The sequence below is a fragment of the Haemaphysalis longicornis genome, unplaced genomic scaffold (assembly GCF_048455015.1).
Source record: "Haemaphysalis longicornis isolate Haplotype H1 unplaced genomic scaffold, Haemaphysalis longicornis Haplotype H1 scaffold_9, whole genome shotgun sequence".
Taxonomy (NCBI): Eukaryota; Metazoa; Arthropoda; class Arachnida; order Ixodida; family Ixodidae; genus Haemaphysalis; species Haemaphysalis longicornis.
Window position 1 is genome coordinate 64,274,582 of NW_027526460.1, and position 12,848 is coordinate 64,287,429.

The 12,848-nt window shown below is 44.1% G+C and overlaps 1 protein-coding gene across 1 annotated transcript; it reads right to left on the reverse strand.

Moving 5' to 3' along the window:
- Positions 1 to 460: 460 nt before the first annotated feature.
- Positions 461 to 10,127, reverse strand: LOC144151478 (uncharacterized). The gene is made up of 5 exons (XM_077682532.1): positions 9,951 to 10,127; positions 8,461 to 8,612; positions 6,273 to 6,340; positions 5,261 to 5,344; positions 461 to 849 (listed from the first exon to the last, which is right to left on the reverse strand). The coding sequence occupies exons 1-5, from the start codon at positions 10,062 to 10,064 to the stop codon at positions 725 to 727; spliced, it is 543 nt and encodes a 180-aa protein (XP_077538658.1). The 5' UTR covers positions 10,065 to 10,127; the 3' UTR covers positions 461 to 724.
- Positions 10,128 to 12,848: the final 2,721 nt, after the last annotated feature.

A 12,848-nucleotide genomic window follows, 5' to 3' on the forward strand; every position in this document is an offset into this window, starting at 1 on the left:
ATTTCCATAATGTTACAACCTGCGATTACATTGCCATACGATATTCATTTATATGGGACATTTTTCAGGCTCCTTCTTAATATTGCGTGAGCACTACATGGCTCATATCGGCAAAATTTTAGCATCGCACCACGTACCATAACTGAATGATGGTACACTAGACGCAGTTAGGTCAGGTGCCGCCACTCGGTCGGTCGTCGTGATTCTTGCGGTGTCTAGGGAAGAAAATCGCTTCTACGACCGATGTACCACCAGTTGAGCCAAGGAATGCAGGGTGGACAGCCAAAAGACTATGGAAATCAAGGAAATACACGTGTAGCAAAAGTAGTAAAAGCGTAACATGTAGCTTTGCCTTCGTAGAAAGCCAATGTAGCAGTTAAGAAGCGAATGATTGCTAGGGAAAGACATATGACTTATGCATTCAGAACACATGACAACCTGAGTTCCGGGAGGAAATTTTTATTTTGTAGGCACAGCAAACAACTACTATCTAAGAAATGGTGAAAACAGTGGCATTTGGCACTGCTGCTGTCGTTGAAACCAAAAATGAGCAATTCTCCAGTAACATATTAAGGTTTTTTTTTTTTTTTGACGGGCTCGGCTTCAATTTTTTCCGAGACACTTTGTAAGCCCCACAGATAAGGAATTTGGTGCCGATAAAGCGGGGCAGTGCAAATGCCACTGCGGTTCTGGGAAACAGCCCGACATTGTGAAATTCCTGCTTCTAGTCGTCCGGGCACAGGTCGCTATCGCGTACGGGAACAGCGACACCGCAGATGTCGTGAAACTGTCTCAGGCAGTGCGTGGGAACAAGGTCTTTATACTCCTCAGACACCCACAAGGTGCATTCTGCAACAAAGGAAAAACGGGCACATCAGGGCTTGTATCTACTGTACATAACACATGCTGCTACAATATTGTAATGCGGAACCTCCCTTGAAGATATCACGGTCAACATGCTCGCTAAAAATAAAAGGTATCAAATAGGTGGAGTTGACATCTAAGAACTCGTACCAGACCGCCATATTGAGGCGATGTAAACACGCGTAGGGACAATTACTATTCCCGCGTTTGAATGTCCACATTGGAGGTATTTTTCCACTTTGTAATGTTTTCTTTACAGGTATTATAAGTAATCGAGTCAGCGTGTTTATTGAAGGCGTATTTCTTACTGCGGCGTCGTCGTTATATCTGGGCTTTGTTACATATATAATGAAGAACGGATTTCGCATTTCTTAATTTTCAGCGCAAAACAAAGAGTGATTATAGGTGTGCATACCCTTCAAACGTTCTCCGTTATAAGAAGAAAATTCGCAACCCACTGTGGTGGCTCGTTGGCTAAGGCGTTGCGCTGCTGAGCACGAGGTCGCGGGTTCGATTCCCGGCGGCGGCGGCTGCTTTTCTGATGGAGGCGAAAAGCGAAAACGCCCGTGTGTGCAAGATTTCGGTGCACGTTATTGATCCCCAGGTGATCAAAGTTAATCCGGAGCCCGCCACTACGGCGCGCCTCATTGCCTGCGTTGCGTCGGGGCGTTAAACCCTACAATATATCAATCAATAAATCAATCAAAGAAGATTCGCAGACGTATATGCGGCGAGCGTAAGGCTGTGGTGTAATATTTTGATGAGGTCGGGCTAAAATTTGAAGTTATCGGAGTTTTATTGGTATAGCATTAGCACTACTATTCGCATTGCGACAGTTCATTTCTACGCCCGGAAAGAACCAGGTGATATTAGCACCATATTCGCTAAGGGAATATAAAGCGCTATGGTACCCTGCGGCTTCGACTCATTTTTTTCTTCCAAAGTGCACCGTAATCACAATTTCTTGGTTTTACAGTAGGCGTTGACAGGAAGAACACCTCAGGTGTGCTTGCAAATGTCGTTTGTCGAAGCTGCCAACTAAGCGATTTTGATGTTTAAGTAAATCATGCCAAGTATAAGAAAGAACCCTCTTACTGTACTTTTGCGGCGTAATTTAGAAATAACGAACGCGTGGCCTTATATTGCTATGCGAAAGAAAAATCCGGCAGCACCGTATACGCGGAAAATTCCTCCATAGCAAAACCCTTCAGCATGTGCGGAAAAATAAAGAAGTTGGAGTCGAGTTTGAAGTTAAGTGAGACAGATTTTCTGGGTTTATACATGACGTGGCTACACACTCTCGCACCTACCAACAATGATAAGTGGGAATGGCGGAGGCCCTTCAGCAACCCGTTACAGGTTTCCTCGTTAACCATTTGAACGGGACGGATGGGTGCATTTTTAGGGTTAATATTCTTAGCGAAGCGCGCTAACTCCATCCTACGCGTTCATTTGTAAGCTTGTAGCCGTAAAGGCCAGGCGATACAGAAAGAACCCGAGCTGACCATAAATATGGTTCCCAAAGAATTACGCAAGGCAAGGATCACTCCGTAACAGATAATTAATAGAGAGCCGCAAATGAGCTTGAAAGTACTAATTGGAAGCGACGTACCCTGCGTCGTTCAGAAAGCACTCAGGCGACTCTATAGGGAAGCTGTCTTGCACTAGTTTCCGACCACACTTAGGTGCGTATATCGGGTCGCGTCGACAAGTGACCGCCAGCGCTCGCTCGAGAGCTAGTCTAAAGTGCTCAGCAGTCCTCAGTCTAATGTATCATAGTAGGCTCTCATTTATTAGTACATTCACAATATCCGTAAAGCCTCCTGGGGGGGGGGGGGGGGGGGGGACTCGCATAGGGAGGTTACATAAGCACACCTATTGTATTAGAGCAGTAAACCGAAAGGCAAAAAATAAAACCAAATGAAAAGGAAGGTTAAAATTGACCCCGCAGATAAATGAAATACGTTTGAGAGTAGGTAATTCTTTAGTTGACTGACTGTTCACGCCACTGGGTGGGTTTAGATTTCGTCTTGGCTTTTTTAATCACAAGCTTAAAAAGAAAGCGCAGAAAGAAAGAAGCGTTCACTTCACGCTTCGAGGCTGGGCAAGCCGGGTGCCAGAAATCTCTGTGTTAACAGAGGCCGACACATGCGCTTGAACGTCAAATGGGATAAAGGGCAACTTTGAAATCAGTTAACGTGTTAAAAAGTATGAGATAAAGCAAAAGGCATCAAGGGTTCATGGTATTACCAAATATCCTGTTACGGCATAGCGTTTAACCTGAAACAGGAAAGGCCGGCAGCCAGCCGACGACTCTGGCAGACACTCGATTTAAAGTACATTTTATTCTGAGTTCTCAGTGACCAAAAGAGTTCAGCGTCTTGGTTCACGAATGTGCACCGACCAAACAACCGATAGAAAACAACCGATGAAGTCTCTAATCTTGAGGCGAGACTAGACGAGGGCGGTAATCGGGCGGTGCTAAGTGATAATGGTTCAGCCATCTAACTCATAGTTTTCTTAATTTCGTAATTACCACTTCAAAGCAGAGAAAACTTTTTTTGTTATTTCATTTTGTCGGCCTGTCTCGGCTCGATATGCTCTTTCACAGAGCCAACGCAGCGTACTTTCCGGAGACGATGCGCATCCACTTTTGTCCTGAATCCGCAGCAAATAAAAAGACGTTTACAAGTCTTAGGAAAGATGCTTAAGGGAAATTTTTGTACAAAGCGGGTAAGGTACACCCAATGGGTTTTCAATCGTACTGTACTCAAGCTGACAATTTAGGTTTATTCAGCCTTTATACTGAAGAAACAATAGCACAAAAAACGGGACGAAGGATCAGAGTACAGCAGATGGGCGACAACTTTTAACTAAATTTTAATTTCAAGAAACAAAGGTTTATATGCATGGCAAAATTAATTCCACCGCAAACGTTTTTATATTGGGCAAACTACTCGCTGCGGTGGCGCAGTGGCTAAGGCGTTGTGCTGCTGAGCACGAGGTCGCGGGTTCGATTCCCGGCCGCGGCGCCCGGTTTTCTGATGGAGGCGAAAAGCAAAAACGCCCGTGTGTACGAGATTTCGGCGCACGTTAAAGATCCCCAGGTGGTCCGGAGCCCTCCACTACGGCGCGCCTCACCGCCTACGTTGCGTCGGCGCCCTATATATTGGGCAATCAATCAATATATTGGGCAAACTGGGCGTTGCTACAATGAAAGAGCACGAGAATGCAACTGCTCTGTTAATATTAATGCTGCGGGACATTTTGCGGACCATTGCAAGTGCTGCAAGTGCAAACCGATTCTTAATGATACCAAATTTCTTGCAGGCTACAGTCACAAGCTTGAGAGGGAGACAATGACAGCTTTTCATATCGCGAGGGCCAGCGATAAGTGCATTAGCTCCGCGTCTGTGGCACTTGCCGATAACGAGGTAATGTAATACAAAATACAAAGTAATCCAATAATACAAAATACAAATAATACAAAATAATACAAAATAATAATACGAAAATCATCATGACCCGACTGCATGCGGTGTAATTTCCTTTCCCATCAGTATAAACCTTTGTTTTGTGAAATAAAACATTAGTTGGGAGTTAGCGTCCGTCTGTTGTACTGTGTTCTTTCATCCCGTCTTTTGCGCTTTTGTTTCTTCGGCATGTTTCGCCAACTCGCCCACATGAAGCTCCTGCTGCTTCAGTCTTTAAACACGCCTGTCAAACGCCCATGGCCGCCGCTTCACCGCATTATATACCATTGCTAATTCGCGGTGTAATTTCCTTTCCCATGTATATAAACCTTTGTTTTCTCGAATAAAACGTTAGTTGGGAGTTAGCGCCCGTCTGGTGTACTGTGTTCTTTCGTCCCGTCTTTTGCGCTTCTGTTTCTTCGTCATGTTTCGCCAACTCGCCCACATCAAGCTCCTGCTGCTTCAGCATTTATACACGCATATGAAACGCCCATGGCCGCCGCTTCACCGCATTATTTTGCATTGCTAATTCATGGCTGAACTACCAGTGTGAAAGCTGAGCCACTTAAGTGTCGTATGTTCCAAGTGACCCTTTTAAGGGGAGATTTTGGCCCACGATAAAGATCCACAGGTGGTCAAAATTAACCCCTAGCCCTCCACTACGTCGCGCCTCATCGCCTGCGTTGCGTCGGCGCGTTAAACCCTACGATCAATCAACGACTCTTTTAAGGGTTTCATACAAACAAACAAAATCCATGAAATTGCAGTACAAGCGACTCATCGTGGCGAGACACGAAAGCAGGCGTCGGTTGTTGCTATAGCCTTATCGATCATTTACCCGGGATAGACAGATTCTTAATATGATTTTTGAATTTGTTTAACTGGGAGCGTTAAGCAAAAAAGGCAGCGTTCATTTATCTTACGGTCAACGTTCCTCAAGGGCACTTCGGTGACGGCGCAGTCCTTGTAGTCACTGTAGCGGACATAAGCAATGAATGCGGTGTCATCTGCATGGAAAAATATACGTTAATTAGGAACGACGAAAGAAATTTAGTATCCAAGGCCTATACAATTATAAATTAGCGGCGCGAGCGAACTGTCGAGCTTGCGAAAATGATCAGTGGGTGACCTATCGCAAAATAAATGTAACCTACACACTTAAAATACCAGCGCCACTGTCAGGCCAAAAATGAATACAACAGTTTCTTTTGATCGTCTGTGCGCTTTCACAATAAAAACGAAAGCTAATGTGAACAGAATTGACAAAAATGGCAGAGAGTGGTTAAAGTTATTCAGGGTTCCACCTCACTCAGAGCACTTTAGAGCATATTGTCGCAAGAAGGAATGCCAAAGAAAAAGAAATACCCAGGTTTGTTTTTGTTTTTTATTAACAAGCAACGCTTTGGTAGCCACGAGAAACCACAAAAAGAGCGGCGGTTCTTGCGTCCTCGCAGGTAAAACAAAACACATGCAGCCAGTACTATTGAAACGCATCACCCTGGCATGGTTGTTTTTTTGAAGCACAATATCTGCGTTCCCCTAAGTATGATTCTCAGCTAGGAAGTATCAAGGGTGTAACCTTTATCCCATGCTTTGAATTTCTCATTGATGGGCTATTTTCGTAAGCCGGAGTAGAAAACACAAACTTTATACTTATTTTCTCTGCCCTGGACAGCTTCTCTGCGCCTCCGTGCAATGCAAGACTCACCACTGTGCTCTGCCAACGGGCATGTTACGGTGAAGTAGGGAGTCGTTTACGATTTGTGATAGCGCGCATGACATACGTAGGGACTTTTCTAATACAGGAAATCAATTGCCAGCTTTTGAGCATACGCCTGGGATTGTGGCTTATGTGTCAGCTCTTTAACAGGAGCAGCTGAATAGCGCCTAAGGTTCGCTGATGTAAAACAAGCAATAATAACTTGCCCTACTTACCATCATTAATAGTGAAGGGTGCGGCGTCTGGCGTTACGCCCGCAGTGTGGTGCAACGAAACAAGCTCTCTGCAAATGAATGTTGAATTAACAATGGTGAGTCGAGACAGTTGCACCTGAGAGCCTTGAAAACAATAGTTCATCATCAACTTACTTTATGCCCCAAAATCAAACATATTTGCAGTGAAGTCCCAGCCCCATTTGTCGGATGAGATTTTTACGTTAATAAATGATATCAAAAAGCTTCGGACGTATTAGGAGTTTATTTCAATGTACCAGTTTCGTCCATTCTGGTTCCCAACTTGGTTAGAAACGTTCAGGCTCTCATGGGAGCATAGCGCCTCAGATTTCCGAATAAAGTTGAACTGATTCAGAGGTTCGGACGGTCAACTGTTTCTGTTTATATCTGACGTAAGTAATTGTTGAAATGGTTGCTATATAATTTGTCAGTACTATTGAAATCATTACAACCAGATATGGTGAATGCCTAAGGCGGGTCGGAGTGCATTTTGGAAGAAGACAACTAAAGAACAGGGATAATGTGGACGTGCTGGCTGAAATATTGCCGACAACAAACACATAGCTTGCCATCTGATATGCCACAAAAACTAGCAATTTTACTAACTGTGAAGAAAGGCTACCTAGGCGAGAACAACAACGAAACGGCGAAATGAAAAACATAGCTTCCCACATGGACACTGCCTGGGAGCTTAATTACCCAAAATGGAGCAGCTGTCTACTACACTGAAATTCAAAACCCCGCAAGAAGATGGGACACGAAATGACGACACACCGCGCTGACTACCAACTGGTCGCCTTATTTCGTGGCTTGCGAACTATACCCAAGGAAAAAAGGCATTGCAGGCCAAGCCATGCTTGCTGGAGGTATGCGCCCCGCTCGAGGAAGAGCCTGCTTCCGTTCTCGTCTGCCCATTCGAAAATCGTGAGACAGATCATTGCCTTAGCCGCTTAAGGGGCCCCCTTAAGAGGTTTTTCCACGCCAATTTCGATTCGTTGGTTGGTTGACGTTTGCCGGCAGGCTTGCCAGCTGCTTCGCTACATGTCTTACCTGCGGTTTTGCTAGGGCTAATTCACAAACGCAGCGAAGGTGGATCGGTGAAAGACGGGCCGGCGAACATCGCTGTCGACCCCTGTGTGCACGGGGTTTCGCACATGTTGAAAAAGGTAGCGGTACGCGCAGAAGTTGGAGTAGTCCTTTCTGCATCAAGCAAACTGAGTGGCCTTTACAGCCGAGTTAATTCAAATGAGCCAATAAGCCCCTTTTGCGGGAAAGGCCACACGAAACCTCACGAGGACTGTAGGTGCTCTGTGTGTTCAAAGTTCCGCTGTCCCGTGGGAAGACCTGTATTGGTCAGACCGGGCGGTGTTTAAATGATCGGATTTGCTAGCATGCAAACACACTAAAAGGGGCACTGGCAGCAACCTTGCCACATATTGTCACGACCATGGGTGCTCGCCCAGATTCCACGATACGCGTTTTGCAGGAACATATAACGATCAGCGCGTGCGTGAAATCTATGAAGCATGCCTTATTCACAACGCAGGGGGCGATTTAGTAAGTAAGCCTTCTGTTGAGGTACGACTGAAAAAAATCCTCAATCTCGATTCATAAAAAAAAACCAGCTGCACTGTCCTGGATCCTTCCCTCGCGCCTCGTGCCACGTGTTTGACTGCTACGCTGTATCAGCACTGCTTATGTTTTCGTCAATGCACATGTATAGTTCTCGCGTTTTGTGGGTATTGTTTGATGTACTCAATTTTTTTAATGATTCCTTCTCGCCGTTCTTCCTTGGGTATATCTCGCAAGCCGCAGAATAAACCAGCCAGTTGCTAGTCAGCGCCGCGTCTCGTCATTTACTGCCTCTTCTTTTTGCGTTATTTTGAATTTCAATTAGTACACACAGAATCACCCAAACCACCGTTCTAACGCAGTGTATACTAGACTTTAGTAGATATGAAAAAACCTTTGGGGGCCAGAGATTGCATATAAACGTTTAAAAAGCCCAATTGTTAGAAGAGTTTCTAAAAAGCACCTTTAGGAGTCCCTGGGTGGAACCTACTCCCCGCTGGAACGGTGTAAGTATGATATGTGCGATAGTGCTACTTCGGCTAATTCTTCACAACTGCCTTTGATGGCTTACTTTCTGTCAGGGATTTTTTTTATTTACCTTTCTTGTCCGGGACCAGTGCTAAGGGACCAATCATACGTGACGGTCTTGGCTTCAGGATCGAAGTCTCGGCGCCTCGCAGTCAGACATTCGAAGATTGTATCGTTGTCATTGTCTGAGATTGCGAGGGCATAGGGGAAGACCCCGAACGTCTGGGTAAAAGAAACAATGTTTCAAAACCAAATGTAGCTATTCTTTTCTCACTGCTATAGGTTAAAACAAAAACGTTTTATTTATTATATTTCTCTACTGAACATGCAATTTGTGTTGGAATTTTCTTTCTAAGGACGTGAAAATGCAGTAAAGAGAAATGCAAACCTTCCGCACAAAACCTCTCTCACTGACTGGAGGAAAGGCCTTCACGCAGAGAGCAAGTATGAAATCACCGTGTAATATATATTTTGCCGTCTATTCCCCTTTTGTAAGTTCCACATTAATCACTGTGCGTACCACTGGTTCGAAAAGGGCAACTTTTTTTAGTGGGCATTCTTGTACCTTGCCTCGTCGCTTTAAAAACTTTGGCTTGCAGGAGAAACTAGTTGAAAATACACATAAATTTCTTGGACGAGAAGATAGCGAGCAGTAGGAAATAAATCCTGGCACCATCGGTGTAAGTGGCGACTCTCGAGAAGGATGACGAAAACCGGCGCATCTTTCCTAAAAGGGAAGAGACCTCATCATTCAAAATTTTCATCTCGTTTTGCCTACGCATGTAGGTTTGGCGGAAGAAGTTAAGTAGCCCTCTTTGACTGCAGTTTCGAACTTTTGTCGGACGTGCCCAAAAAATCGTTCTGCTTTTTTTACTTTTCTGACAGTGCGGCAATCCGGCTGTCGATTGCATGAAGACTAAGAAGGAGTGATAAGTAGCCCGAGTGGCCGCATTCAGTTAAATCGAATACGCAACATCGTGTCAAGGTGTATACAACTAGCTGCAGGAATCAAAGAGTACTGTACCAAAATGCCGCGGCATCCAAAGTGGTGCTGATACGCCACTGGGCAAGCCGGAAGAAGGCACGAACCTTCACAGTGCACCGCCATTGCAACATTTACCCCAAGGAATTCATGCTGCCGCGAGCATAATGCCTATGCGAAGTGTTATACAACGATCGACTTCCTCACCCTCCAGCCTGTTCTCATACATTGCGAGCGAACTCAAATGACAATGCCAGCAAATTGTCAATATCCAGGGTCTATCGATTCTACACAAAAGGTCGTCGCGCCTACTTCCGAGCGCCATTCCAGGTATGACTAGAAGCGAAATGCCGAAATTCCTTGCCGCTTGATAACGTCACATGCAGTTGAAACTCGCGTCGTAAAGATTACACCACCCACTTTAAGATCACCACTCCGTTCAGAGTTGCCACAATGCATTCAAGTGACGAAATAGTGGAGCCTACCACGCACATTATAAAAGTTACTGTGCACATGGTATCATTCCGCTGTAGTTTTATTTTTAGGCGGTATAATGAGTCTGAAACGCCGTCGCATACCTCGAAAGCATCTGGAACGTCCCGCTCGAGCTTGTTGGGCCCTGAACCTCCATCGGACCGCGACGTGAAGAAGATTGCAAGGGTGACCAGGGATAGCTTGAATGTGTTCTCCATTGCAGCTGCTCATATGAGTATCCTTTTGGCAATCTACTTTTATACTCTATATTGCAAAACGAAAAATTTATTTGCGTGATTCAAGCACGCTTTGTTTTGGGCCTTGTTTCTATTTTTCGTAATTTTGATTGGTCACTGAACCGCACTACCTCATCATCAATGTTCACTGGTGTAGGCATGTCCGCGTCAAGGCAATGCGTAGTGCGTTACACACTGTTGTGCTGCCACAAAATATACGTGTCTAAACTTAATTGGATTCTGGGGGCACTCAAGCTTCGCGGCTCTGGTTTTAAATGTGACAGTTTGAAAAGAGAACTACGCGTCCACCTGCTTGTACAGTCATACTGTGTGTACCGAAAGTAAATTGCTAGTCACTTATCCTTTGAGTTCAACGAAACTTTATCGGAAAAGGTCACTGCAGAATATGACCACTTATATTTCCTGCCACTCCGACATACTTCGTAAATTATGGTATATACATATGTAAGACCCTCCGAAGGGTGCGACAGTTGTTGAAGTTAGTGGTTCTAAGTAAGAATACGTTGCCGCTGCGTAGAATATCAGTTCTGTTGATGTTTGCGCACTTGTAAGGTTCACATGGTTAGTAAACATTTTCCCCCAACGGATCCACTGACTGAAAATTTCAAACTTTTTTAGCCACCACGAAAAACTTTTCGAAAAGTGTAGCGCTTTTTTCTGTAGGTCCAGGCTGTTACTAGATATTATTCGCTCCCGTTGAGTTCAGACACAACTTGAAGAAATTTCTTTGAGGAAAACTAAAAGCCAGGTAGTTTTCGACAAGTAGGCAGTAGTGTGAAACTTCTTGAGGTTTACATCCGGCTGGTAAAAGACAATGAATTTAAAGAACCGAAGTTAACTATTTTCTTGTCTGTGTTGATTAGATTACCGTCAGTAGAGGGCGCGTTTAAAGTGATAATAACAATAAAGAAAAGTATAGTATAAGAGTAATAATCATACAGTCTTTGTAATATCATTCACAGTAGAAACGCATGCATAAACGTAAGCAACATAGGAAAGCCGACCACGAACATCCTCCTCTCTAATGATGGGGATGGTCGTGGGTGATGTGGAGAAGATGTTTGAAACGCGAAGAGCAAGTTCGTAAATTCCTTCAATACGTGTATCTCGTCCGTCATGGACTCCAACATCAACTTGCGAGTGAGCCTCGACCATGACGCGTGCGTGAAGAACGTGGTCGATAAGGGGAAGAAGGTCGACCGCGGTTCGTCCACATGCACAAGGCGGACATAAACTACACGCGGGTGCTGCGGGTGGTAGTCGCGAACACCCTCAACGTGGTCCAGATGTTCTCGCACGATGCGGCTTGCTTCGTACTTAAGTAACCAATGTGGGAGAAGTCACGACCTGGACTACGTACCAACGTGTGTACCTGAAGAAAGAACTAGGGTGCGCAAGACGACGCCGCAGACGATCGCCGAAACCCTAGACGCGTCGTCGACGGACGTCTGGAAGCGCAACGTGGTGCATCGCTACGAAAGCTTCGTGTTCCTACCATCTTTCGTTAGAAGTGGAGTTTGATTTTTCTGGTTGTCATTCGGTTTTTGTGCATTTAGGGGCTTTCTGTAACACATTATTGCTATTTCTTGTGTAAAGATTACAAGTGTTAACTGTGCCCATAAGGCATTGTTTGTAATGCAGAAGAATACATGAATAGTGCTTGTTCACAATTTTGATTAATTTACTGTTAGATTTTTCGAGGTTCTTAAAATCTTTGTCTCCGCGGATTAGGGCGTTGTGTAAAGAAGGTTTTTTTTCATTCCTTACATTCCTTTTCCGCACAATCTTGTTTTGGATTTGTTAAACTTTACAACCATTCTTCCCTATAAGGATATTATAACAATTAACGTGTTAGCTTTGCCAGTTATGCGTTTTCTAGCGAACACAATGCATTACATGGTTGGTCCTTTATCGATATTTTTCATTCATGGGTCAGTTTCCTGTGCTTTTGGGTGCTCTGATAATTTTGTATTCACGTCATGATGGTGATGTATAGATACTTATTTTTGATGTCAGTATTTTATTTTCTGGTTAGATAATTCCTCTTTTGATTCCTCTCTACCCTTCGACCAATTATCAATATCCACGCTATGTAACCTATAAGTGCGTTAATATAAACAAGTATTATTGTGGTGCAAATACAGTATGCCGCACGTTTGGTCCGTTTTCGCGATTTGGTATTACCGTTTCGCTAGCTTTTTCGGGTTTCGTATTTCCGTCTCCGTTTTTCATGGGCGGTGTATAACCAACACCTTTTCAGTTGTGTTAGTTCATTTTTACATTTCATTTATTTCTTTAGAATGCCGTTCGTCCTCTTATTTTTACGCAATTGAAACGAATGAATTTGTTAATTTTGGGAACTATGCACTTTTGTGCTAATGCAGGACTGGGAACGTTTGTTCCGACTTTTGTAATTTTTTATCCGTGTTCGGCTCTGTTCTTTTTGGTTTTTCTGTTTGTTCTTTTAAGGTGGTGCACAAAATATGTATTTTTGATTTTGTTACATCAATTCTGCAAGTTTTAAATTTCCAACTGGTGTAAGTCTTTTTTTTTTAATTCTTTCGAACCAGTTATATTCACGTATGCTATGGTGATGATTCAATGTGTTAACGGGGCCAGTTACCTATTTTTGTGCAAATTCAGGGTGTTCCACATTGGTCTGATATCACGACTTATTATTCCTGCAGCGTTTTCCTTTTCTTGAGGTTTTCGTTTTTTGTAGTGGTGCCTAAGATACATAGCCCT

Bases quoted from the DNA above. Each gene is read 5' to 3' on its own strand.
- LOC144151478 (XM_077682532.1), bottom strand. From the start codon at position 10,064: ATGGAGAACACATTCAAGCTATCCCTGGTCACCCTTGCAATCTTCTTC. The intron at 6,341-8,460 runs GTAAATAAAAAA...ATTCATTTGCAG, and splicing joins ACTGGTCCCGGACAAGAAAG to AGAGCTTGTTTCGTTGCACC. The intron at 850-5,260 runs GTAAGATAAATG...CCTTTGTTGCAG, and splicing joins GCCCTTGAGGAACGTTGACC to AATGCACCTTGTGGGTGTCT.